This window comes from Eurypyga helias, unplaced genomic scaffold, assembly GCF_000690775.1.
Source record: "Eurypyga helias isolate BGI_N326 unplaced genomic scaffold, ASM69077v1 scaffold26831, whole genome shotgun sequence".
NCBI lineage: Eukaryota > Metazoa > Chordata > Aves > Eurypygiformes > Eurypygidae > Eurypyga > Eurypyga helias.
Window position 1 is genome coordinate 18,165 of NW_010229370.1, and position 1,396 is coordinate 19,560.

Sequence of the window (1,396 nt, forward strand, 5' to 3'; positions counted from 1 at the left end):
GATGGGGCATCCACAGCTTCTCTGGGCAACCTGCCCCAGTGCCTCCCCACCCTCTCCAGGAAGAATTTACAGTACATATATATACACACAGAGAGTAATTCTATATACAATATGTATTTTTATGTTTTATAAATAAGAAAAAAAAAAAGACAATTAATTTCTCACCCTGCATTTACCAGCATAAATTTCTTGAAGTGCGAGTGGTTCAGGTCAACTCCATTTCCAATGGAAATGCAACCTTTGATCCAAATTACAATTATTCAAGAAATACCTGAGTCGTTCACGCTGCTGTTCCTCTTGGCATAGGCACTACGGACCACCTGCTCGTACACCTGAGCTCCTATTGTTCGCATGTTTTCACGAATCATGATGCCCTGGGCTTGCATCATGAAGAGGTAGGTGTTCACTGCAAGGAAGGGAAAAAAAAAAAAGGAATATTTCCATGAGCATCAGCTTTCGTAGGAAAGAAATAGGAGTCTTTTGGAACCATTCCCAGCCTTCTGCTTGGTTTCATCTCCCTCTGCCTGGAGGATCCCTGGGGTGCACGTGTCTCGGTTGCCCAACAGGAACTGGGAAGGGCACAGAGTTGGGAAGCAGAGGTGTAAGGCACATTTGGAAACCTGGCTGGTTAATAAGGGGAACATACCCAGCCAGCCCTGAAAATGCAGACTGTAATGCAGCACTGCATCTTTAACAAGAGTAGCTTTTGCTGCCTAAGCAGGAGGTTTAATTAGGAAACATCTTTATAATGGGAAACGAAGATACACGCCTGGAGAAGGGCATTCATTCCCAGACTGCAGCACCAAAGTTGGCATGTGCTTTGCAGAGGTACTTCAATGGGCACCACACAAAACATCTCACTGCCAGTCTCTGAGCTCACCAGCAACCCATATATCCCAGGGCAAGCTGCGTTTTGCAGTGCAAACCCATTGCATCCAGCCCCCTCAGCCAGGTTTCTCTCCCCACCTGACCCCATGCCCTGGCACCGCTCAGGCAGAGCCTGCTTAGGTTTCAGTTTAAGCTGACACCCAGCGCTGGCAGGGACAGGCCCCAAAGCAAACAGCAGCGAGCAGAGCCCTGCGTCACCAGCACCGCAGGAATGGCAGGACGGCCACCGTGCATGCCACAGCACCCCTTGCCAGCACCACAGTGCCAGCCACGCCCCCCGCAGTGAAGCTTTAGGCTTAAGAATGAAGAAGGGGGGAAAAAAAACCCAGTCTTGATTTGCAAATAGGTAGAAGGGGAGATGTAGAAGGCCAATTCTACACTAGTCACTAAAAAACACAGGTCAAAAGATACTCCAGGAGGGATGAAGCAGGCACCAGGCCAAGGAAACAAACAGAGAACCTGCACAGAGGAGGGCAGTAACTGATGAAATGTCACCAGGAAACATCCC

General features: G+C 48.8%; 1 protein-coding gene across 1 annotated transcript in view; it reads right to left on the reverse strand.

Moving 5' to 3' along the window:
* Positions 1 to 428, reverse strand: part of B4GALT5 (UDP-Gal:betaGlcNAc beta 1,4- galactosyltransferase, polypeptide 5) — a gene marked incomplete at its 5' end in the record, with an annotated part of 10,780 nt that extends 10,352 nt beyond the window's left edge. The window contains one exon of the mRNA XM_010160387.1: positions 272 to 428. Coding sequence (XP_010158689.1) covers positions 272 to 428 — 157 coding nt within the window. The remainder of the gene's footprint in view (positions 1 to 271) is intronic.
* Positions 429 to 1,396: the final 968 nt, after the last annotated feature.